General features: G+C 53.7%; 1 protein-coding gene across 9 annotated transcripts in view; it reads left to right on the plus strand.

Annotated features, from left to right (window-relative positions):
- LOC133343664 (CUGBP Elav-like family member 3) overlaps window positions 1-23,611 on the plus strand; it is a 44,833-nt gene extending 21,222 nt beyond the window's left edge. For 2 of the 9 annotated variants that reach the window (XM_061553390.1, XM_061553383.1), the window contains 10 exons: window positions 11,434-11,482; window positions 13,596-13,724; window positions 14,058-14,137; window positions 19,734-19,877; window positions 20,991-21,147; window positions 21,581-21,733; window positions 22,186-22,248; window positions 22,520-22,603; window positions 23,101-23,244; window positions 23,424-23,611. In XM_061553390.1, coding sequence (XP_061409374.1) covers window positions 11,434-11,482; window positions 13,596-13,724; window positions 14,058-14,137; window positions 19,734-19,877; window positions 20,991-21,147; window positions 21,581-21,733; window positions 22,186-22,248; window positions 22,520-22,603; window positions 23,101-23,244; window positions 23,424-23,551 — 1,131 coding nt within the window. In that variant the 3' untranslated portion in view covers window positions 23,552-23,611. The remainder of the gene's footprint in view (window positions 1-11,433; window positions 11,483-13,595; window positions 13,725-14,057; window positions 14,138-19,733; window positions 19,878-20,990; window positions 21,148-21,580; window positions 21,734-22,185; window positions 22,249-22,519; window positions 22,604-23,100; window positions 23,245-23,423) is intronic. The other 7 variants (XM_061553388.1, XM_061553389.1, XM_061553384.1 and 4 more) reach the window with 7 other exon arrangements.
- Window positions 23,612-24,336: the final 725 nt, after the last annotated feature.

A 24,336-nucleotide genomic window follows, 5' to 3' on the forward strand; every position in this document is an offset into this window, starting at 1 on the left:
AGACAAGGCGACACGGAGCTGCTGGCCGTGTGAGAAGACCGCCGTCTGCAGATCGATTCCAACGTCATCGAGCGTCTGTCCTTGCACCTCCGTCGTTCATGCAGGGGGCGCGTAGGTTTGCAGCGCCCCCTGCATGAAAACGACGGAAAGTGCAGCGTTCATCACAGATAGATAAAGTTGTGCGCTTATATAAGAGTATAATGATGGGGAGTTTACTGCAGATGTGGATGTTAAGCGGCCAATTCCATACGAGCGACCCCTGCTGGGTGTGCGCGCGCGCCTCGGGGTGTGCGCGACAACACACACAGCCACAGAGACACAGCGACACACACACAGATACCCCGTGTAGCCTTAACAGACTGTAGGGGCAAGTGCTGTTAGCGAGCACCTATGAAGGCCAGAACGGTACACGAGGGGGTGGGTGGCCAGCACCACGCCCGACCGCCTTTGTCTCCCCAGTGGCGATGTTTACACACCGCACCGGGTACTCATTTGAGGCTGAGTCGACCTAGGGGATGCCCGGGACCGGTTCAGATAATCGTCACTGGTGTTGGCCGTGAGCGGGAATCGAACCCACACACAGCGACACACACAGCGACACACACACAGCGACACACACACACAGCGACACACACACACACAGCTACACACACACACACAACTACACACACACACACAGCTACACACACAGCGACACACACACACAGCGACACACACACACACAGCGACACATACACACAGCGACACACACACACAGCGACACACACACACAGCGACACACACACACAGCTACACACACACACAGCGACACACACACACAGCTACACACACACAGCTACACACACACAGCGACACACACAGCGACACACACACACACAGCGACACACACACACAGCGACACACACACACAGCGACACATACACACAGTGACACACACACACAGTGATACACACACACAGCGACACACACACACAGCTACACACACACACACAGCGACACACACACACAGCTACACACACACAGCGACACACACAGCGACACACACACACAGCGACACACACAGCGACACACACACACACAGCGACACACACACAGCGACACATACAAACAGCGACACACACACACAGCTACACACACACAGCTACACACACAGCGACACACACACACACAGCGACACACACACACAGCGACACACACACACAGCGACACACACTCACAGCGACACACACACAGTGACACACACCACAAACAACACGCAAATCCCCGTATGGCCTGAACAGACTGTTGGGGCAAGTGTTGTTAGCGAGCAGCACCTATGAAGGCCGGCACGGCACACGCCCGGCCGCCTTTGTTTCCCCAGTAGTGATGTTTACACACGACACCAGGTGCTCATTTGAGGCTGAATCGACCTAGGGGAGGCCCAGGACCGGTTCAGACAATCGTCACTGGTTTTGGGCGTGAGCGGGCATCGGACCTGGGTGGCCAGGTTCCTTGCACAGCGCGCTAACCGCTGCACCACCGCTCCCCATGGTGCCGGTACAGCACAAAACCTAACACACACACACACAGCTACACACCACCACACAGCCGGTACAGCACGAAACCCAACACACACACAGCTACACACCACCACACAGCCGGTACAGCACGAAACCCAACACACACACATCTACACACCACCACACAGCGACCGCCGGTTGTGCCATTCTAGGTGCACTTTGAGGCCACATGAAGTGTGAAAGAATCGCTGCTGATAGGAGGTCACGGCACAGACCATGGGTTTCCTGGGATGATGACCGACAGATGCACCGCCTGTTCTCCCCACACTGTGAGCGTCGCTCCTCCGTTGTTGTTGGAGGGCGACTGCCTCCAACTGCCCAGTAGCAGCGTTCTTCACGAGCCTCCTCCACAGAGGCCGATCTTGACACCGCTGGTACCTATCTTTATCAAGTCCACTCAGCTCCACATCCTCCATTACCACATTATTCCATCTCTTCTCTAGCCCGTGCCGCGCCCATTTATCCCCCTCTATCCGGCCAAACAGAAGCTGCTTGGGCATGCGGGATACATGACCCAGCCAACGCAGCCTCTCTTGCCGGAGGAGCTCACTTGATGGGACACAGGGCAGCCTGATTAACCCCTGGATTGATCATTCTCAGGCCTACCTGAATGTTTAAAGCCGGCACAGATGTGCATTTAAAGGAGTCCACGTTTCGCAAGCATAGAATCACGCCCAACACACATAGCACAAAGATCCTCCGTATAGCCTGAACAGACTGTTGGGGCAAGTGCTGTTTGCGAGCACCCCACAACAACGCCATTCGTCACACACACTCAACACCGCACACGGCAGTGAAACGTTCACCCTCGAAAATCAGACCAGGGGAATCAAATGATACCATCGCACACCGCCATACTGGCGACCAGGCCCACCATGTTGGTGCTGGGCCCACATCTCGGCCGCGGTGGCCACGTTCCACCGTCACGGTGGTCACGTTCCACCGCCACGATGGAACGTGACCACCGTGACGGTGGTCATTCTACTGGAAATCTGAGAAAAAGAGCTTTGTAGCTCATCGGATTCCTCCAGTATGAATAAAGATTCCGATTCGCCGCCTGGTTGGTGGTCACTGCCACCATTCTACTGGTCACAAGTCTCCACTGTGATGGCCCTCGGACGCCATATCGGTGGTGGCGCTGCGCCGTGTTAGTGGGAACACTGCGCCGTGTTAGTGGGCACACTCCACCGTGCTGGTGGTGAGAGTCCCCATGTCCTCCCGGGCAACCTCCCGTCCCCCTACCCCCGCGGCTCCCACCTGCCTCCAGTCGCGGCGACAAGCGGAGCAAGCGCGCGTGTGTGTGTGTGCTTTAGATGCGTGTTTGTGTGTGTGTGCTTTAGATGCGTGTGTGTGTGCTTTAGATGCGTGTGTGTGCTTTAGATGCGTGTGTGTGTGCTTTAGATGCGTGTGTGTGTGCTTTAGATGCGTGTGTGTGTGCTTTAGATGTGTGTGTGTGTGCTTTAGATGCGTGTGTGTGTGCTTTAGATGCGTGTTTGTGTGTGTGTGCTTTAGATGCGTGTGTGTGTGTGTGCTTTAGATGCGTGTGTGTGCTTTAGATGCGTCTGTGTGTGTGCTTTAGATGCGCGCGTGTGTGTGTGCTTTAGATGCGTGTGTGTGTGCTTTAGATGCGTGTGTGTGTGCTTTAGATGTGTGTGTGTGCTTTAGATGTGTGTGTGTGTGTGCTTTAGATGTGTGTGTGTGCTTTAGATGCGTGTGTGTGTGTGCTTTAGATGCGTGTGTGTGTGCTTTAGATGCGTGTGTGTGTGTGCTTTAGATGCGTGTGTATGTGCTTTAGATGCCTGTGTGTGTGTGCTTTAGATGCGCGTGTGTGTTCACGGGTATTGAGGAGGCTTGTGAAGGACGCTACTGGTCAATTGGAGGCAGTCGCCCTCCAACAACAACGGAGGGCAGAGGAGCGACGCTCACAACAACGAGCGGAGTGCCGGGCGGCTAAAACGCAGCAAGGTGGAACAGGTGGTGCGGTCATCTCAGTCAGCCAAGCCATGGCACCTGCTGGGTCTGTCCCGAGACCTGCTGTCAGCAGCGAGCCTTTCGACACTTCACGTGGCCTCAAGGTGCACCTAGCCTGGCACAGGCGACGTGGTAACGGCACCGTCACTTCGTGGCTGAACGGCGGCTGTTGTTTTTGTGGAGTGGTGGCGCAGCGGTTAGCGCGCAGCACTAGGAACCCCGGTGAGCCGAGTTCGATTCCTGCCCATGTGCTGGCCACATTGTCCAGGCCTTCCTCAGTCGGTGCTCGCCAACAACAGCAGCAGCAGCCCCAAGAGTCATTGCCGCCTCTGTGGGCTGGCTGTGACGGAGGGTGCACGTTTGCTTGTGCGTGTGTGAGTCTGATGTGTGTGTGTGCCAGTCTGTTGTGTGTGTGGAAACAACCGTAACACAATACGTGTGTTAATGTATTCAGCATACATGTATAATGTGTCATCTTGTTTGTGTGTCTGTGTTACGTATATGCGTAACGTTTACAGGATGTGCTTGTGGTGCACTGTGCTCTGTGCACTAAATGTCGTAGTTAGTGCACTGGCTGCTTTGCGTTGTGTGTATTCATGTACTCAATCACTACACTAAAACGCACATAACACAATCGTGTATATCAAGAAACACAATTCAGCATTGGCCGATAAACGCACGCACGCACGTACAAGTGTGAATGATATGCACACGCGAGCTCAGGTGTGTGCAGGTTGTGTGTGAGAGACGCGTGTATATCGGTGTTGATGTGATGGATCACCATTGCACTGTGTGGAATCTGGGATCCGTGTTGTGTGTTGAATGTGTTCTGTTTTAAACCCTCACATACGCAGTCATTCAAGTGCGACATTTAAACACTCGCATACCAAAGACAAAGATTTCCCGTATAGCCTTTAACAGACTGTTGAGGCAAGTGCTGTTAGCGAGCACCTATGAAGGCCGGCTGGTGGCCAGCACCACGTCCGGCCGCCTTTGTCTTCCCAGTGTCGATGTTTTTACACACCGAACCAGGTACTCACTCGAGGCTGAGTCGACCTAGGGGAGGCCCAGTACCGGTTCAGATAATCGTCACTGGCGGTGTTGGCCCTGAGCAGGAATCAAACCCGGGACGCCAGGTTCGTAGCGCAGCGTAGCGCTAACAACTTCACCACCGCTCCCCACACTCGTGTACCACAATCATGTACACACAATCATGTACCACAATCATGTACCACAATCATGTACACACAATCATGTACACACAATCATGTACCACAATCATGTACACACAATCATGTACACACAATCATGTACCACAATCATGTACACACAATCATGTACACACAATCATGTACCACAATCATGTACACACAATCATGTACACACAATCATGTACCACAATCATGTACACACAATCATGTACACACAATCACGTACACACAATCACGTACACACAATCATGTACACACAATCATGTACCACAATCATGTACACACAATCATGTACACACAATCACGTACACACAATCATGTACCACAATCATGTACACACAATCATCTACACACAATCATGTACCACAATCATGTACACACAATCATGTACACACAATCATGTACCACAATCATGTACCACAATCATGTACACACAATCATGTACCACAAATCATGTACACACAATCATGTACACACAATCATGTACCACCATCATGTACACACAATCATGTACCACAATCATGTACCACAATCATGTACACACAATCATGTACACACACTCATGTACCACAATCATGTACACACAATCATGTACACACAATCACGTACACACAATCACGTACACACAATCATGTACACACAATAATGTACACACAATCATGTGCACACAATCATGTGCACACACTCATGTACACACAATCATGTACACACAATCATGTGCACACACTCATGTACACACAATCATGTACACACAATCATGTACCACAATCATGTACACACAATCATGTGCACACAATCATGTGCACACACTCATGTACACACAATCATGTACACACAATCATGTGCACACACTCATGTACACACAATCATGTACACACACGCATGTACACACAATCATGTACACACAATCATGTACACAGACTCATGTACACACAATCATGTACACACACGCATGTACACACAATCATGTACACACAATCATGTACACACACTCATGTACACACAATCATGTACACACACTCGTGTACACACAATCATGTACACACAATCATGTACACACAATCATGTACACACACAATAGTATACTCGCAGGCAACAATCGTGGCCACTTACCCAATTTAGTGTGTACACATAAGCGTGTACACATCAACTCGTATATTCACCATCGTATACACACAATTGTGCACACGCAACAACATTGTGTATACATAATCGTGTAGGCACAATCAACGGGGCTTTACTGACACTGAAATAAATGTAACTTTATGCTCGCCCGCGTTGTGTATGTTTGTGTACACACACGTGTACACAACACCACGGTCACAATCGCACACGCATACACACATCACGGGTCACACACACACACATCACGGGTCACACACACACACCACCTGTATACGTTACGTAACGCCGTTATGACGAAAAAAACATATCGTAGACGTAACCGTATGTACCAATGGTGTACACACACACGCATCAACACTATATCTGAGTGCACTCCTTTACACAACGTCATTTCACACGTACACATCAAGATGCACGCACACACACCGGTGTATACACGCGCGTTTACACAATATAATTACACACATCCACAATAAAAACAAAGACATACGCCTACACACAATATAATATCTTATTTAAAGTATACATATATATGTATACACAGTAAACAATACCATGGTACATGTACACAATACCGTAGTGCACGCACGTAATATACACACCGCAACCCACACACACACGCGTGATGACATTTACACAGGACCCTGTGTGGGTTTATATAAACCATAAACACACACATTATACATGCACACACATATATACACAGTTACACACACACACGCAATTATATACATAGACACACACGCACATAACCACACACACACACACGCGTAGATTATTTATTTATATAGAAATATCGCGTGTAAATCAATATATAGAGCATACATATCAAAATGTGCTTAAACACAATGTAGATGAATTACGCGTTATTTAATTCGCAATCTGAGTGTGCCTGTGTGTGTCCGTGTGTGCCTGCGTGTTGTGTACACGTGTGTTAGTAGGCACGTGTGTACACGTATGTGTGTTAGTATGCACGTGTGTGTGTTGTGTACACGTGTGTTAGTATGCACGTGTGTACACGTGTGTGTGTTAGTATGCACGTGTGTGTGTGTTGTGTACACGTGTTAGTATGCACGTGTGTACACGTGTGTGTGTGTTGTGTACACGTGTGTTAATAGGCACGTGTGTGCCTGTGTGTGTGTTGTGTACACATGTGTTAGTATGCACGTGTGTGTGTGTTGTGTACACGTGTTAGTATGCACGTGTGTACACGTGTGTGTGTTAGTATGCACGTGTGTGTGTGTTGTGTACACGTGTTAGTATGCACGTGTGTACACGTGTGTGTGTGTTGTGTACACGTGTGTTAATAGGCACGTGTGTGCCTGTGTGTGTGTTGTGTACACATGTGTTAGTATGCACGTGTGTGTGTGTTGTGTACACGTGTTAGTATGCACGTGTGTACACGTATGTGTGTTAGTATGCACGTGTGTGTGTGTACACGTGTGTTAGTAGGCACGTGTGTGCCTGTGTGTGTGTTGTGTACACGTGTGTGTGTGTACGCGTGTGTACACGTGTGTGTGTGTTAGTATGCACGTGTGTGTGTACGCGTGTGTTGTGTACACGTGTGTGTGTGTAAACGTGTGTGTGTTAGTATGCACGTGTGTGTGTGTACATGTGTGTGTGTGTTAGTATGCACGTGTGTGTGTGTACACGTGTGTGTGTGTGTACACGTGTGTTAGTATGCACGTGTGTGTACACGTGTGTGTGTGTACACGTGTGTTAGTATGCACGTGTGTGTGTACACGTGTGTGTGTGTACTCGTGTGTTAGTATGCACGTGTGTGTGTACACGTGTGTGTGTGTACACGTGTGTTAGTATGCACGTGTGTGTGTGTACACGTGTGTGTGTACACGTGTGTGTGTGTACACGTGTGTTAGTATGCACGTGTGTGTGTGTGTACACGTGTGTGTGTGTACACGTGTGTGTGTGTGTACACGTGTGTTAGTATGCACGTGTGTGTGTGTGTACACGTGTGTGTGTGTACACGTGTGTGTGTGTGTGTACACGTGTGTTAGTATGCACGTGTGTGTGTGTGTACACGTGTGTGTGTGTACACGTGTGTGTGTGTGTGTACACGTGTGTTAGTATGCACGTGTGTGCGCGTGTCCGTGCATTCCTTGTATCAGCCGTTACTAGGCAACTGTCGCGCGCAGGGGAGGTGGTTGCCATGGCAATGGGCGCTCCCAGCTTCCCCTCCCCCCACCCCCTGTCTGGTTCGGTCGCTCTCTCCTCCCCCACCCCTCCCCCACCCCTCCCTCACCCCTCCCCCACCCCTCCCTCACCCCCACCCCTCCCCCACCCCTCCCCACTTTCTCCCTCTCACTGCCCGGCCCCTCCCCTCCCCCATGCCCATCTCCGCTTGGGTGAGTCCCCTCCCCCCATCCCCCCGCCCCTCATGTGGTCCCCCCCTCAATTCCTCCTGCCCCCCCCTCCTCCTCCGCCCCCCCCACACCCCTCTCGTTTAAAGGTCACGTGGTGCCGCCGCTCCGTGTGTGAGGGTGGGGGCACACACCAACACCCCGCTCCACACACCTCTATATATACACACATCTATACACACACACCTATATATACACACACACCTATATACACACACACACATCTATATACACACACACATCTATATACACACACACACCTATATATACACACACCCCTATAGCTACAAACCACTATAGCTACAACCCTATAGCTACAACCCTATAGCTACAACCCCTATAGCTACACACATCTATATATATACACACATCTATATATACACCTCTAAATACACAGCCCTATACACACCTCTATATACGAACCTTCTATACACAGCCCCTACACACCTCTATATATATACCCATTACACACGCCTCGATATACACACCCCTGCACACGCCTCGATATACACGCTCCTACGAACACGCGCCTCTATATGCACACAAGACAAAGATCCCCCGTCTAGCCTAACAGACTGTTAGGGCAAATGCAATTAACAAGAACCTATGAAGGCCGGCACGGCACACAAAGTGGGTGGCCAGCACCACGCCCGGCCGCCTTTGTCTCCCGGTGCTAGCGATGTTTACTACACACCGCACCAGGTACTCATTTGAGGCTGAGTCAACTGAAGGGAGGCCCAAGACCGGTTCAGATAATCGTCACTGGTGTTGATCGTGAACGGAAATCGAACTCTGGTCGCCGGGTTCGACACCGTGCGTCCACCTCGATACACACAGACCTCGATACAAATCTGTATAAGATGCCATCCCTATTGGGTACACGAAAAGCGTCCCCTGCTCTCACGCTGTGCGCCACCTGCACGCAGCGCACAGACACATCGTGAGCCATGGCCAACCCACTGCTGGATGACGGCCTCCCCCCAAGCCGCCCTCATCTTTCGCGATCCTGCGATGCAATAACAATCCACGTAGCCAGGGCCGGCCCCGCGTGGGCTCCCCTGACGCCTTCAAACTAAACGGACATCATCGCATCCGACACCACCGTGACGCCAAAGCGCAGCCCCCCCCCCCCCCCAAAGCGCGGGGCCCGGGGCGGTCGCCCCGATTCGCGTACCCCAGGGACTGCTCTGCACGTAGCACCTGCCCGCGAGTCGATTACATCGCTCCATCTCCACGGCTGGAGGCATCTGTGTGTATATCGACTTAACAAACGCGCGTGATGCCATGCGCCCTGACGTCGAGAGACGCGACATCTCCGCCATTCTTTCCACCGCCCGCCCGCCTGTCAATTCTGTCCGTCTGGGTTGTCCCTCTGTTCGTCCGTCTTTACATCTTCCCGTCCCTCTGTCCATCTCACTCCCTGTCCGCCTGTCCGTGCGCCTCTTTGTCCGTCTATCTGTGCGCTTCTCTCGCCCTGTGTCCATCCATCTGTGCGCGAGCTCGAGCCATCTGTCAATCTGTCCGTGCCTCCTACCCCGGTCTCTGTCCGCCCGTGCCGCCTCCTCCTCCTCCTCCTCGCCCGGTCCAAGTTTTATTAAAGAGGCGGGCGGCAAAGCGCCTCCTCGCCGCCACGCGCCGCTCGCAATCACCGCCAATTAATGACGGCGGTCGCTCCCAATTAGCGGCGCGCGTTTTCATCCAGACGGCGAACCGCGCCGGGGCCCCCCTCCACGTTCCCGTGGCCCCCCTCCACGTTCCCGTGGCCCCCCTCCACGTTCCCGTGGCCCCCCTCGACGTTCACGTGGCCCCCCTCCACGTTCCCGTGGCCCCCCTCCACGTTCCCGTGGCCCCCCTCCACGTTCCCGTGGCCCCCCTCGACGTTCACGTGGCCCCCCTCCACGTTCCCGTGGCCCCCCTCGACGTTCACGTGGCCCCCCTCCACGTTCCCGTGGCCCCCCTCCACGTTCCCGTGGCCCCCCTCCACGTTCCCGTGGCCCCCCTCGCGATGAACGCGCGTCGCGTTTCGGCGTTCGCGGACAGCGCGCGAAGGGCGCCGCGACGCCGGAGGAATTCGTAATCAAGAACGGCGAGCGTCGTCGTTCGGCGATTATTGTATCCATCGCGAGGGCGCTGGGTCACGGTGATTCTCGTGGGAGCTGCGTGCGAATCGCGCCGTGGTCGCGCCGTGCAGTGCGCGGTGGGGGCGCGGCGTTCGCGCGCGTCGACGGGAGCGCAAGTTCCGTGGTGAGTCGTCTTGTGTACAGAGGTGCGCGGGTGACCTCTCGTCGGGGAGACTTCGACACTTCACGTGGCCTCGGAGTGCACCTAGCCTGGCACACGCGCCGTGGTGATGTCTCCGCCGCTTTGTGGCGAATGGCGGCTCTTGTTGTTGTTGTGAAGAGGTGTTAACAGCTCTGGCCCCAACAGTCTGTTAAGGCTATACGGGGGATCTTTGTTTGGAGTGGATAGCGATGATGAAGATGATTATGTTGGTTATGGGGCCGATGATTATGATGTTAGTGACGATTCTGGTGTTGATACTGGGCTGATGGTGGTGGATGGTGGTGGTGATGGTGGTGATGGTGGTGGTGGTGATGGTGGTGATGATGATGGTGATGATTATGGTGGTGATGATGGTGGTGATGATGGTGTTCATTGGTGATGATGGTGATGATGATGGTGATGATGGTGATAGTGGTGATGATGATGGTGATGATGGTGATGATGATGGCGGTGATGATGGTGGTGATGATGATGGTGATGATTATGGTGGTGATGATGATGGTGGTGATGATGGTGTTGATGGTGATGATGGTGGTGATGATGGTGGTGTTGATAGTGATGATGATGGTGATGATGGTGGTGGTGATGATGGTGTTGATGGTGATGATGGTGGTGGTGGATGATGATAATGGTGATAGTGGTGATGATGGTGGTGATGATGATGGTGGTGATGATGGTGGTGATGATGGCGTTGATAATGGCGTTGATGATGGTGTTGATGATGGTGGTGATGGTGATGATGGTGGTGATGATGGTGGTGATGATGGCGTTGATGGTGGTGATGATGGTGGTGATGATGGCATTGATGATGGCGTTGATGATGGTGTTGATGATGGTGGTGATGATGGTGGTGGTGGTGATGATCATGGTGATGATGGTGATGGCCGTGTCGTTCTTTGTGTGCAGATGACGCGGCCTATTCAGGTGAAACCAGCCGACTGCGAGAGCCGGGGAGGTAACGCCGGAATACCTCATCACACCTCTCACCTCGTCACACCTCGTCACACACCCCTCAAAAACCACACCGCCACAAGACCGAATTACACACGTAATTTATTGACATCGTCACACGCCACGTGCGCGTACCTCTTCGCACACTTGAGCATACCCCGCACAACCTCGTCACACCAACCTCCTCGCACACCCCACACCTCGTCACGTCGGATAGGCACGACGCCACGCACAGGCCTCTAATTAAAACGCAACCCGTTGGCACGAACACGCGAGGAGCCCTGACGATTTTTTTTGTGATGCTAATGAGGCTAATTATGTTGCCGTGGCAACCGTAGGGAGTGGTTGCCACGGTTACAGAGCCTCGCATCACGCCCCGCAGGTAACGGGAACGCCCCCTCCAAGCCGGACCCCCCCCCCCCATCCACTCCCCCACCCACGCCCCATCCCCCCCTCACCCCCCCTCACTCCCCCTCACCCCCCACTCCCCCTCACCCCCCCACTCCCCCCCTCACTCCCCCTCACCCCCCACTCCCCCTCACCCGCTACACCCCACCCACTCCCCCACTCCCCCTCACTCCCCCTACACCCCATCCACTCCCCCCCACTCCTGCTCACCCCCCACCCGTCCCCCCCTATCCACACCCCCCACCCCCCAACTCCGCCCCCACTCCCCCCATCCACTCACCCCCCACCATCCCCATGACCTGCCTGCAAAAAGCTGCCTGCAGGGCATGCTGGGTAATCCATTGGGTAAGGGGTGGGACGGGGTGGGATGGGGTGGGGGGTGACTGCGGGTGTCACATTTTGCAAACAACTAAAAGCAGCAAGTCACGAGGGTACCCGACATTCCCCGCAGCCCCTCAATAGAATCACTTCCCCTTTGTGGAGAAGTCGACAAATGGTTGTCCCATGGACAGACTCGCCCTCGCCATACAAATGTCACATTTCCACCGCCGGCTCTGCGGGGCTGCAATTGGGGGGTGAGCGCCATTGCCACGATGCTCACGTGAGCAGGAGATTACTTTGCGGAGACAAAAAAAATGAGCAAACCGATGCAGGATCCTCAATAGGCAGGCAGCGGTGGCTCCGCCGCCGCACGTGGTCTGTGACCCAGCACTGCGGAGGCAGCGGCGAGGATTGGTGGATCACAAACAGATGCCGGGAGGAGCTGCACCCTGGCTCGCTGGGAGAAGGTGGTACAGCAAAATGTGGACTCCACCTGTTCCGTCTGTATGGTACAGAGTGTTTCCCCCTCACACTCGGGGGTTTTCTCCAGGTGCTCCGGTTTTCCTCTCACTTGTATAAACGCGAATCAATTGGCTGAACATATTTTAATCAATAAAGGACCGCAGAGCTTGGGAAATTGTTGGCAGTGGATCCTGGCTGCGCTCCAGCTTGTCTGTGGTTCATCGTACCTTTTCAGAAGGATCTCTCTCTCTCTCGAAGAGATAGCGGGTACAAGTTTAAATTATTATTACTCGCAACTATGTAGCCGTGGCGCACCGCGGGAAGAGGAGCAGAGCCAAGGATGCAATGCGTGGGGGGGGGGGGGGGAATAAGACGTGGAAAATTAGAGGAAAAGGATGGAAAAGGAGTGGAGAAATAGGAGCAGAGGGTCAGGAGAGATGAGGATCGGGAGGAAGAGGCTGCGTCAGGGCCTCGATTCTGTCGCGCCGAGGAGCGGCGTCTGTTTTGACAGGGGGCGGCGGAGACAGGGGAGGGGTTCCGAGTCACGTGATTTGTGGGATGCTTGAGCTGGTTTAGATATAGAGATGAAACTAAATACAGACCAGCAATCATGGCACTCCACAATTTACCAGGTATTAAACTAAATCTGTATCATGTTCTCATACCAGAAGTTCACTCGACTTGTCGCTCATCGCTTTGACTGAACGTAATCGCAAGGGAAACACAAAAATTATCTCAAATTTTGTGACAATTGCCACCTCTGAACATCTCCGGTTGCCGTGGGCGACCGTCGCTAACGGCAACCGGAGCGTCGGCGCGCAGTGAGTGACACGGGCGCACGCGTGCGCGCAACCCCCACCGCCCCCCACTTGCCCCTGCTGCCCCCCCCCCCTGCTGCCCCCCCCCCTGCTGCCCCCGGTCCCCAGCAGACAGGAAGCTGTTCGTGGGCATGCTGGGAAAACAGCAGACCGAGGAGGACGTGGCGCGGCTCTTCCAGCCGTTCGGCAACATGGAGGAGTGCACGGTGCTGCGCGGGCCGGACGGCGCCAGCAAGGGTACGGTCGCCGTCGAGCGCGCAGACGGTGCTACCGCACGCGGTGCTACCGCGTGCACACCGTACGCGGTGCCACCACACCGGGGCCCACGCGCCGAAAGGGCCCGGGGGGGGGGGGGGGGGTGCCAGGTGACGATCGGGGCGGAATTGAACAGCGCAACCGCCAGTTAATTCATCGCACCGGGGCCCGTGCCAGACATGTCAAGCGTGCCACGCTTCTGGCTGGTAGAACAAATATTCTGGCTGCGAGGCATATTCTCTCATTCTGACGCCTGTGTTGTACATTTTAACCCCCTCTGCTCTACCCCCCCCCCCCCCCACCGTGTGATGCCAGGATGTGCATTTGTGAAGTTCTCTTCGCACGCCGAGGCCCAATCGGCAATCACCGCCCTGCACGGCAGCACCACCCTGCCGGTGAGTGGCAGCAAAGGGCATCATCGGTGCAGGGTTCTGGGTACTGGTATCCTGGGTGCAGGCTGCATGGTGCAGGGTTCTGGGTACTGGTATCCTGGGTGCAGGCTGCAGGGTGCAGGGTTCTGGGTACTGGTATCCTGGGTGCAGGCTGCAGGGTGCAGGGTTCTGGGTACTGGGATCCTGGGTGCAGGCTGCAGGGTGCAGAGTGCTGGGTGCAGGGTACTGGGGGTCTGTCCAGTGAATCGTGCTTTACGTCACTTCAGGTGTCTCGGGGCACTCTAAATAAAATCATAAAATTGACACGACTGCTAACACTACCAACATACAAGACATTGAGTTTCACGTAGACAATATCGTCCATAATAAAAAGGTAATGTTTAAAATTAAAACAATATTATAATATACGAATAATATTTGCATTAGGCCACGTATATAATGATCTGGCTAAGTTTATGTCGTGAAACTCCCCACCACCCGGCACAGAGAAATTAAATTGTCACGTGGTACACAAGCGCTTGACCACGCGTCCATCTTTATTGTTTCAGCTCACTTGGTCAGTCACTCACTCATCCACCCACTCACTCGCTCATCCAATCACTCACCCATTCACTCTACAACTCATCCACTCACTCACAGTGGATGGGTTATGGAGTAATTCTCACATCTAAATTTACCAGCGAAATTTGGCTTGAAACCGTTGTCAAGAATCATCAGAACCCAGTTTTGCATTCAAATGAAATTACAAAAATTGTGGAAGATCACAGCAACAGCAGATACCCAGCTCATCTAATCATCATCATCGTCGTCCATGGTCAATCCACTGCTGCACGTAGGCCTCACCACGTGGCAACCGTCTGTCACGTTCCCGCGACACCGCAATGCGTCAAGCCGCTGCTGTGCCCGTGCCAATCTCACCGCTCCATCTCCGCGGTGGGCGTCCTCCGCCGGCATGTTCCCTCCCCTTTGCTGCCATTCACGTCGACAGCCCCTCGGGCCATCGGCCATCGTCCCCTCCTGCCCCAAGCCCCCCTGCTCCCCTTTCTCGACAGTCAACACGGCGTCCCCGACTCGCGCGTTCTTCTCTCCGATCCGCGCCTTTCCATTTCTCTCTCTGATGATCGCAAACATTCGCCTCTCCGCGAATGTTTTGCGCACTTTTGAGCCCTTGTTTAAATTTGACGTTTGTGGTTCTGAGCCATCGGTTGCTGCGAGTCCTACGCACCGATTTAAAACTGAGTTTTTTACGATAATAATAGTTTTTTTATTATCAAGCATTAAAAATCTGCAATGGCTTGTTCTGAGCGCCACAAAATATATTTTTAAGGGACCGGCGAGCGAGCAACAGTCGACAGCGCAAACACAATAAACCGCGATCAAAGCAAGATAACAACACTGTAATAAATGCCAGCCGGCGTCATCTAGCCAAGCTGAACGTGCCTAGATATTTGATAAAGTCGACCCAACAAATAAAATCCCGGTGAAATAAAAAAGACACAAAATATAAAGTTTTGCGTGTTCTGCCACGCGTGTCTTCACCGTCTCATCACATTTACCCCAAAGTCGCCTCCTCCAAGTCACGTGACCTTTCCAACGGGCCGGCTTCTTAATGATGACCCTAAGGCAGGACTGTGGCGTGTTCCGTAGCTCGCTGGCAGCGCGCAATTAAAGGCTTAATTTCCCGCTTAATCATTTCTGGGTCGCTGTGTATTGGGGCAAACAGGTGATTATGTATTCGTAGTAACCACAGCCGTAGCTAGGGGTATACTGGATGTGGTGTGCCAGGTGCGGGAATATTTTCCAGGTTGCTGACCAGTACAGACCCAGCTGAAATTAAGCCATGCAACGGATCCACAGACTAGCATAGGACGCATAAACTAAAATAACACCCATATAGACTAAAATTACACCCGTAGGCTAAGACAGGACCCACCGACTGACATACAGTGAGGGAGAAAAGTATTTTATCCCCTGCTTTTTTTGTACGTTTGCCCACTGACAAAGAAATGATCAGTCTATAATTTTAATGGTAGGTTTATTTGACCAGTGAGAGACAGAATAACAACAACAAAAATCCAGAAAATCGCATGTCAAAAATGTTATAAATTGATTTGCATTTTAATGAGGGAAATAAATATTTGACCCCTCTGCAAAACATGACTTAGTACTTGGTGGCAAAACCCTTGTTGGCAATCATGGAGGTCAGACGTTTCTTGTAGTTGGCCACCAGGTTTGCACACATCTCAGGAGGGATTTTGTCCCACTCCTCTTTGCAGATCTTCTCCAAGTCATTAAGGATTCGAGGCTGACGTTTGGCAACTCGAACCTTCAGCTCCCTCCACAGATTTTCTATGGGATTAAGGTCTGGAGACTGGCTAGGCCACTCCACGACCTTAATGTGCTTTTTCTTGAGCCACTCCTTTGTTGCATTGGCCGTGTGTTTTGGGTCATTGTCATGCTGGAATACCCATCAACGACCTATTTTCAATGCCCTGGCTGAGGGAAGGAGGTTCTCACCCAAGATTTGATGGTACATAGCCCCGTCCATCGTCCCTTTGATGTGGTGAAGTTGTCCTGTCCCCTTAGCAGAAAAACACCCTCAAAGCATAATGCTTCCACCTCCATGTTTGACGGTGGGGATGGTGTTCTTGGGGTCATAGGCAGCATTCCTCCTCCTCCAAACATGGCGAGTTGAGTTGATGCCAAAGAGCTCCATTTTGGTCTCATCTGACCACAACACTTTCACCCAGTTGTCCTATAAATCATTCAGATGTTCATTGGCAAACTTCATACGGGCATGTATATGTGCTTTCTTGAGCAGGGGGACCTTGCGGGTGCTGCAAGATTTCAGTCCTTCACGGCGTAGTGTATTACCAACTGTTTTCTCGGTGACTATGGTCCCAGCTGCGTTGAGATCATTGACAAGATCCTCCCGTGTAGTTCTGGGCTAATTCCTCACCGTTCTCATGATCATTGCAACTTCACGAGGTGAGATCTTGCATGGAGCCCCAGGCCGAGGGAGATTGACAGGTCTTTTGTGTTTCTTCCATTTGCGAATAATCGCACCAACTGTTGTCACCTTCTCACCAAGCTGCTTGGCGATGGTCTTGTAGCCCATTCCAGCCTTGTGTAGGTCTACAATCTTGTCCCTGACATCCTTGGAGAGCTCTTTGGTCTTGGCCATAGTGGAGAGTTTGTAATCTGATTGATTGATTGCTTCTGTGAACAGGTGTCTTTTATATAGGTCACAAGCTGAGATTAGGAGCACTCCCTTTAAGAGTGTGCTCCTAATCTCAGCTCGTTACCTGTATAAAAGACACCTGGGAGCCAGAAATCTTTCTGATTGAGAGGGGGTCAAATACTTATTTCCCTCATTAAAATTCAAATCAATTTATAAAATTTTTGACATGCGTTTTTCTGGATTTTGTTGTTGTTATTGTCTCTCACTGTTCAAATAAACCTATCATTAAAATTATAGACTGATCATTTCTTTGTCAGTGGGCAAACGTACAAAATCAGCAGGGGATCAAATACTTTTTTCCCTCACTGTATATCATCAGGGATTAATTTCTCACTAAATGTTTTCCAGGTTGCACGGGTAGGCTGACAGGAGTGGGTGGCACGTGACGAATAGGCCAGCCATAGGCACAGTAGCGAGAGGCACACTGGAAGTGGTGGGCCGGGTGTGAGATTACGTTACGGGTCGCCCAGACAGATCCGGCCGAAGTGAAGTCCCCTGCTGGAGGCCGCGGCACGCAGGGACTCGATTCTCTGAGCCGCGTCTCCGTTTTGTATTTACCGCCACGAGCCCTGTGGGATGCGGTGGCTGCTCACTCGACGGCCATCTCACATCTCAAAGTCGGATCTCCTCCCGGAATCCTCGCAGTTGCCCAAAGTGCTTCCCTTTGGATTTGTCGAGGTGTGAATTTCGCTGGAAGCTGTTGTCGGAAAATGAGACTAGGGGTTGCCTCTCCCTGTGCAGGGTGGCTGGTTTCTTCCCCAGCTGATGTGGTGGTGATGATGGTAGTGGTGATGGCGCTAGTGGTGATGTTGCTCATGCAGTGGTAGATCTAAAGGGGAGGAGGTGATAGTGGAATTCTCCCCCTTCCCCCCTAGAGACCTTGAACATTTAATTGGTATTTTATTATTAATAGTTACCAGGGAAAAGACGTTGGGTGTCTTTGATTTTGTTTATTAAAAGCTAGAAATGTCGGGATCTCCCCCTTTTCACTGGCACGTGTATAGGTCCGCCTCTGTGCTAATGCTTTCATTATGCAACAGAGCTCATATACTACAAGTTCCTAATAACAACACAGCTCATATACTACTACAAGTTCCTAATAACAACACAGCTCATATACTACAAGTTCCTAATAACAACACAGCTCATATACTACTACAAGTTCCTAATAACAACACAGCTCATATACTACTACAAGTTCCTAATAACAACACAGCTCATATACTACTAAAAGTTCCTAATAACAACACAGCTCATATACTACTACAAGTTCCTAATAACAACACAGCTCATATACTACTACAAGTTCCTAATAACAACACAGCTCATATACTACTACAAGTTCCTAATAACCGAGTTACGTTTTCCCCGCCGTTATTTTTGGGGCAGTGTGGGCAGAGCCATGAGGTGCTGCTGAGGGCTGTGATCCCACAATTAAAGAGTGTTACTGTTACATCGCATACCTGTCAACCCCTTATCAGTTCCCTGCCTAATTACTAATAAATTCAGACTTTATTGGTCACCCCGTGCCCTTGTATAGCTCAACGTTCATCCTACAAAGTCCCATCACAAGGGAGAAACACAAATAGGCAAAAAAAAATATTTTTTGCCCGTATTGAAACGACTGCACGCCGTATGGACCTGAAAACTCAATTTCCCTGCACAAGAATACGGGGTAACCCATATTGTCCATAGTATAGGTTTTTGGGTTAGATCTGACGCGATCTAACCCAAAAAACATGTTTACGCGATCTAACCCAAAAAAAAACTACATTATGGATGATATTGGTTGCGAAAGCCTACGTGTTAAACAAACCCGTATTGGTTGACAGGTATGAGATCGTGGCGAGTGCGATCACGTCTGACTATGCAGTACACGTGAGTGAGGTGCTGAAGAAGGAAACAGATTTATTCCAGGTTCGGATGATGTCTCATGATAACAGCGGCCCGATTGGCGTAAAATGCTCTGGAGTAATGCCACTCGCTGCGATGCCGCATTTTCGGATCGTTTTGTAAATTTTATATCAAGACCCAATATTTTTGGGACTTTCAAAATCATCTGGCACTACTGCGTCAGCTGGCAGTGCGCACAAGCACAGTGAACAAAGGAAAACCTCAACGCATCCGTCTGTGGCACTGCGCGCGCATGTGATGGGTGACGTTTCGGGCAATGGTCCTTCTTCAGAGCACAGAAAAAATACTTTTAGAATTCATCCAAAAATCGCAAACGCACCTTAAGTTGACGATGATGGCCCTGACGATGCAGATGATGACCCCGAGGTTTCTGGTGACGGTGGTGACGATGGTGACGTTGTTGCGCGGTGTGTCACTGCGCCCCGAACCCTTCTGTCTCCGCAGGGCGCCTCCTCGAGCCTGGTGGTTAAGTTTGCCGACTCGGAGCGCGAGCGCACGGTGCGGCGCATGCAGCAGGTGGCCGGGCAGGTGGGCATGCTGGCGCCCGTCGCCGTGCACCTGTCCCCCTACGCCGCGTACACGCAGGCGGTATGTGCCTGTGCATGTGTGTGTGTGTACATGCATACGTGTGTGGTGTGCAGTGTGTGGTACGTGCGAGCCATGCCCCTCAGTGAGTCACGCCGTGAGTGAGTCACGCCCCCAGTGAGTAACGCCTCTCGAGACAAACCCCTCGTGAGCCATGTCCTCGGTGAGCCTCGCTCCCAGAGAGCCTCGCTCCCAGAGAGCCACGCCAACCCCGTACGAGAGAGCGAGAGAACCCGGCAGGACGGCTCCTGCATTCGAGAATCCTTCTCGAGCAAGCACCGGCCTTGGGTTGGATCCTGGTGCGACATCTCTGGCCATCTCTCGTGTGGTTCGCGTCAGCGCTGGCCACGCTTTTCGACGCTACGAGCCGCGAAACCGAAACCTTTGTATGGCCGACAGCGTTCACAAGACTCGTGGGGGGCGGTCGACCCCAAGGGGTCACGTGGCCGTATCGCCCACGTTGGTGGGCAGCAGAGTTTTGAAATCTGTGGGAGCGCCCCGGGAGCACTCATGCAGGGCGCGAGTACCTCCTCACCCCCCCCCCCCCCCCCCCCACCGCACTGCTCCTGGTCCAGCAGATTTGTTTCCAGTTTCAAATCGGATCTTTCTCGAAAGGTCACGGGAGACGATCGACATCTCCATCGAGCCTCGCTCGGGCCGCGGGCTCTGGTTCGGCGGCCCCTGCTTGCTTCTAGAAGTCGAGGGCTTCCCAGTAAACGTGGAACATTGGGCCAATGTTGGTCCAGCGGTTCCAACCACATGCCACAACGTTGGAGCGACGTTGGCCGGTGTCAATCGGCGGAGGTTGGGCGTTAGCGATGATGCCGCTGCCGCGGCTGCCGTCGTCGCGCTGGTGGTGGAGGTCATGGAGTGAGGACGGCCAGCTGCACATATGAAAACCGGTTCTGGGCCTCCCCTAGGTCAACTCACTCTCAAATGAGTACCTGGTGCGGTGTGTAAACATCGTCACTTGCCAGACAAAGGCGGCCGGGCGTGGTCTTCGCCACCCACCCCCGCGTGTGCCGTGCCGGCCTACATAGGTGCTCGCTAACAGCACTTGCTCCTGCAGTCTGTTAAAGGCTATACGGGGGATCTTTGTCTTTGTCTTGTGCGTAGTTGATGCACCAGCAGGCGGCGTTGATGTCGGCGCTGGCGCACGGGGCGTACGTGACGCCAGTGGCATTCGTGCCCGCGCCGGTGCCCGCGCACATGCAGCACGGCGCCAGCCTGGGCCTCAACATCCTGGGTACCAGCGCCCTGACGCCGTCGCCCGGTTAGCGTCAACGCGCGTGGCACCAGCGCGTAAACCGCAGGACACGCACACACACGCGCGCCTGCACGGCACACTTTCACGGCTGCACGACGGTCGCCTGACTCGCACCCGCATGACGTGCTAGCAAGGCACACTCACGCGGCGTACGCGCGTACAGCACGCACCTGCACAGCGTCCCCCGTAAGCATGCTTGGCACCATCGCCGCACGACACACCTGCACGACAAGGAGCGGCACGCCGGCGGGCGACACCCACACAGCACGCACGCGCACGGTGTCTGCACGGCTCACACCTGCACGGCTCACACCTGAACGGCTCACACCTGCACGTTGCAGCTGCGCACAGCGCGCCTGCATGACCCTCGCCGCTAATGACTGAACGATGAAGGCCGACATCGCCCCTTTAACCCTGTTTCATCCCCCACCCCATGCAGGAGGCAGCTCCCCCCCAGCCATGGCAGCCCCCCCAGCCCCTCCTCTCCCGACCCCTATGGGGGTCAACGGGTTCGCCCTGCCCCTGCCTCCTCCGTCCAGCGGGCAGGTGGTGGGGGAGCACGTGTACCCCAACGGATACCACCCCTACCCAGGTAACACCCGCCCCCCACACGGTGACATGCATCCAGACAGCGGTGGTGAAACCTGGTGACCCGAGTTCGATTCCCGCTCACGGCCACCAACACCGGTGACGATTATCTGAACCGTTTCTGGGCCTCCACTAGGTCGACTCAGCCTCAAATGAATATCTGGTGCGGTGCGTAAAAACATCGCCACTGGGGAGACAAAGGCAGTTGGGCGTGGTGGTGGCCACCCACCCCCTCGTATACCGTGCCGGCCTTCATAGGTGCTACTCGCTAACAGCACTTGCCCCAACAGTCCGTTCAAACTTTGACATGCGTGTGTGTATGCAAGCACATATATCCGCGAGCATGTTTACGTGTGTGCGTGTGTGTATGTGTGTTCACTGGTGATTCTGTGTGTTACAGGTGTGTGTTTACATATTTGTATTTACGTGTGTTTATCTGCGTGTGTGTGCGCGTAGTCTCCAGTCCAAGTAATTCGGACCCCATGCAGCAGGCATACGCGGGGATGCACCAATACACGGGTAATCCTCATCGCACCCCGTCACTGAAACAACACCCAACACACCTCATCTTCACTCCAGCACCATTCATGACACCTCATCACACCAGCACCAGCTCAACGCACCTCATCAAACCTCATCACTCCAGCACCACTCATAAAACGTAATCGCACCGCCACCACTCAACGCACTCGCGCCACCCTGCCCACACATCTCGGCCACGCCACTGTACGGCGGCACGTGACCGCGGCGCGACGGGCGCTTGCTTTGCGTTTGTGTGTGCGGTGAGCAGCGGCGTACCCGGCCGCATACACCCCCGTGGGACAGATGGTGCCGCCGCCGCAGCCGATGGTGCTGCACCAGCGCGAGGGTGAGGGTGCGTGCGAGTGCGACGCGACGTCCCGACGATCTGCACGGCCGTCGTGGTTGACCAGGGCCTCGTTTCTCGCTCACTGTTTAATGCGTCGCTCGGTCAGACCGAGGGGTTAGGTGGCAGGTGAACAGTGGTAGCCACAGCCATTGTGGGATTATACTGGATGTGGTGTCCCGGGTGCATAAGGATTTCCCTGGGTTGTGGCCCGTACAGACCCGGCTGAAATTAAGCACTGCCGTCGACCAATACAGCCGTGCAGAATACGCACACACACACACGCATGCGCACACACATGCACGTGCGTACATACATACATACACACGCAAACACAGTACCCTGCGTTTAAACCTCACGCCAGGTCGCACCGGCGTTAACGGTTAACGGTCTGTCACCTCTCCCTCCTCCTCCTCCCCCCACCAAACTCCTACTCCTCCCCTCCTACCTGCCCCCCACCCCCCGACTTCAACCCCTGACCCTGACCCCTGACCCCCGCCCCCCAGGCCCCGAGGGATGTAACCTCTTCATCTACCACCTGCCGCAGGAGCTCGGGGACGTGGAGCTCACGCAGATGTTCGCCGCTTTCGGGAACGTCATCTCCTCCAAGGTGTTTGTGGACCGAGCTACCAACCAGAGCAAGTGCTTCGGTACGGCTTACCCCTCACCCCTGTGACACCAGGCTCATACCCCATGGCTCTCACTCCTGACCCCTCACACCAGGGTCATAATCCAAGGTTCAGGGCGGGGGGCACAGGCAGCGGGGTGAATCGTTACGCGCAGAGTCACATGTCCGGTGCTGTGTGCCGCCCCCCTCCCGCCCCGCTAGGTTTTGTGAGTTTTGACAACGCTGGCTCGGCGCAGGCCGCGATCCAGGCCATGAACGGCTTCCAGGTCGGCACCAAGCGGCTCAAGGTGCAGCTCAAACGGCCCAAGGACGCGAGCCGCCCCTACTGATCACCGCCACGCCGCGTCGGCCGACGCAGGCCCGGTCTGGCCTCCTCGGCCTTGGCGAGGTGGTGGCGGTGGTCCGGGGGGGGGGGGGGGGGGGGGTACGGGAGGGTGGGAGGGGGGAGGGTTGGGGGGGGGTGTGATTACCGAGCGAATCGGGCTTAAAAAGTCGGCCGTGATGGGCCAAGCCAGCCTTCCGAACCAGGCCGGGCCTCGTGAAGTGGGCCCGGCCGCATCACCCACCCCGCCGAGCCACACGCTCCAGGCCGGCTCAGGCCGGCGTGGGGCCTCGTGTTGCCGCGCCAGACGGCACCATCCCAGCTCCCCAGCCTGCCGGACCAACTGCCAAGTACAATTCACACATTGCAACTGTGGGTTGTGTTTTGTCTACCTGCCTGCCACACCTGGGTCACGATCGGACTGCCCTAGGAGCACGGGGACCTGGGCGAGAGACGGGGGATCTGGTGTTTCCGTGCACCCAAGCGCCCGGGACACCAGGATAAAGGGACAACCGATCTGCCTTGAGGCTCTTAACGCAAACGTCATTTCCCGCCGCCAGCTCTCCCTTCTCCCCTCCTGCTTCCCCCCGCGTCTCCCTTTGGCCCCGCCCCCTCGTCTTCCCTCGTCTCCCCCCTGCCCCCCCGCGTCTCCCTCCCGCGTCTCCCCTGCCCACCCCCACCGTGGGACCAAACGAACCCTTTTCTATGGAGAGATTATTTTGCGACTGATCCTTCACTCTTTGCCTAACTTCCTTACTTTGTGTATTTCCTCGTCGCAAAACATATTACACA

The sequence above is a fragment of the Lethenteron reissneri genome, chromosome 18, assembly GCF_015708825.2.
Source record: "Lethenteron reissneri isolate LAM-NWPU_2019-01 chromosome 18, ASM1570882v1, whole genome shotgun sequence".
NCBI lineage: Eukaryota > Metazoa > Chordata > Hyperoartia > Petromyzontiformes > Petromyzontidae > Lethenteron > Lethenteron reissneri.